Here is a 2,068-nt window from a genome sequence, read left to right on the forward strand (position 1 = left end):
TGAAAAGCAGAGCTTTGGTACAACAAAACTGAACAAGAAAATTCTGGGCTACAAAATTTTACTTCCCTGAGTTTCTGTCACAATTTGAGCCTTATTTAAACAAACTGACTGTCTGGAAATAAATTTTTTAAAAAGGTTGTTTGTTTACATTTGCTCCTGAACACTTTTCTATTGCTTATTGGTGTACTTCCTGCCCTCTCCTCTTCAGAAGCTGGGGAACACGAGGAAGCCTGTAAACACTTGACTTGAAGTATTTGACATATTTAAACCCATGGTACTTGCCAGACTGTACATCACCTGTGCAAGTTTCATCGCCTGTCATAAAATGGGTTGGCTGGAATAACTAGACAGCTCACTGAGGGCAGCTGCTTGCCTGGAGATGAGCCCTTCAGAACCAAGGCTCGAGGAAATAAAGCAACGACACGCAGAACAGGAGAAATACAGACTAAGAAAACACTACCCCTTCCTACTGCAGTTCACCTCAGCAGTTCAGTTAGTTTACTGCCTCACCCCAAATTCCTGGTTTTTCTCAAAGCTCAACTGTCTCAAGGGAGAGCTGTTGACAAGGTTCACTTTTTCACACGTTAAATTTGACACAAATCAGAAGGAAACAAGCACTTACGAGCAATGGAAACGCATGTTAACAAATAGCTTCATGTTAATAAAAACAGCAACAAAACTCAAGCAACTGATGGTGGATACGTCAGGACAAGGCTCCATCCGAAAAAAAAATGAGGTCAGTGTAAACAGAACCCAAAGCATGCAGTAGGGAGAGCGAGTCACTGCGAGGGACGCGAGCACTGCCTCACCTTCCTCTTGTCCAATGAGGGTATGGCTACCCCATTGGAGCGGTTAAGGTCTGACACCAGCACCTTCAGAATGTTCTGAATCTAAAGGAGGCGAAAGAAAAGGGGAAAGAGAAACGGCTCAGAAAAGGACAGAGAGAAAAATATCAATCAAAGGCAGCCGAAGAAACCAGCACCCTCCAGCTCGTTAGGAGCACGCACCTCAAAACAGCAGCTCTGGACACACCCAGGGCTGCGCAACAGCACTGTATGATCAGACACCCTGACTCGAGCGTCCACCTTCCAGCAGAGGTAGTGCTAACTAACGTAGCACACTTCGTACACTGGCAGTACAGGCATCTACGCCATTTGTGTATTACACCGACATAACCCTCTCCTGGCTCTGGTCATGTTCTTCAGGAAACCAAAGAACAAATGGATTTGAGAAAGAATGAGACACTCACATTCTCTGGAGGCTGCTGGTCATCATTGGTGGGAGTCTCGGGTCTACTGCCTTCTTTAGTTTTGCGTTTTTTCTTGGTTCCTGCAGTTGCTCCAGGGTTATTCTTCTGCTGATATTCCTTCAGCTGCGAAAAAAAAAAAGAATAATCTTAAGTCCAAATAGAACATGCCTTCTATGAGTGTAATATGAAAAAAAGAAAAAACAAACAACAAAACCCTCCACTGGGTAGAAGGACAGGTCAAGTGTAAGGACAAGAGAAACGCTCTTCAAAGCATTTGTTCCTCTGGGGGGGGATCAAAACAAGTCCAGAGAAGCCTAAAGTAAGAACTGGTGTAATGGGTTTATGACAAGAGACTCAGAGTTGTAAACGTTCAACTTTTGTATACAGCTAAGGATGTTCTTGGGAAACAATTTGATACTCCATACTGCAGTTAAAAGGACATTAGAAGAAATATTTGGGTATTTTTTTAGGTTATAACTAAGAGCAATAAGGAAAAATTAATAAAGGACACATAATCCGGAAAAAGCAGTGCCTGATAGTAACATCTTTTACTCTGTGAAAGATTCTAAGAAGGAAAGTGACAGACAGCTAACACATTAATATAGATACTGTAATAACTGTGAACTCGCGGGAGAAGCAATCTACAACTGATTTTAAAATCATATCCATTTTGCCCAGGAAAAGCTGGTCTGATAAGCTGTAACTTGAATCCTGCCAGGTCTTCCGGCATTGTCATGGATGTTATTGAACACCTAAACCCAAACCCAGGGACTCCCGGGCAGTTATATGTAAATTACCCACTTCTACCCCCCACCCCCC

General features: G+C 42.9%; 1 protein-coding gene across 1 annotated transcript in view; it reads right to left on the reverse strand.

The window, feature by feature from the left end:
- The window catches only part of GOLGA2 (golgin A2), a 21,226-nt gene that overhangs the window by 16,521 nt on the left and 2,637 nt on the right, over positions 1-2,068 (reverse strand). Inside the window, exons 3-4 of the mRNA XM_009888071.1 lie at positions 1,250-1,372; positions 810-890 (exon numbers count right to left, since the gene is read on the reverse strand). Of these exons, the coding sequence (XP_009886373.1) occupies positions 810-890; positions 1,250-1,372 (204 nt within the window). The remainder of the gene's footprint in view (positions 1-809; positions 891-1,249; positions 1,373-2,068) is intronic.

Source organism: Charadrius vociferus, unplaced genomic scaffold, assembly GCF_000708025.1.
Source record: "Charadrius vociferus isolate BGI_N301 unplaced genomic scaffold, ASM70802v2 scaffold56, whole genome shotgun sequence".
In the NCBI taxonomy this organism is placed as follows: Eukaryota; Metazoa; Chordata; class Aves; order Charadriiformes; family Charadriidae; genus Charadrius; species Charadrius vociferus.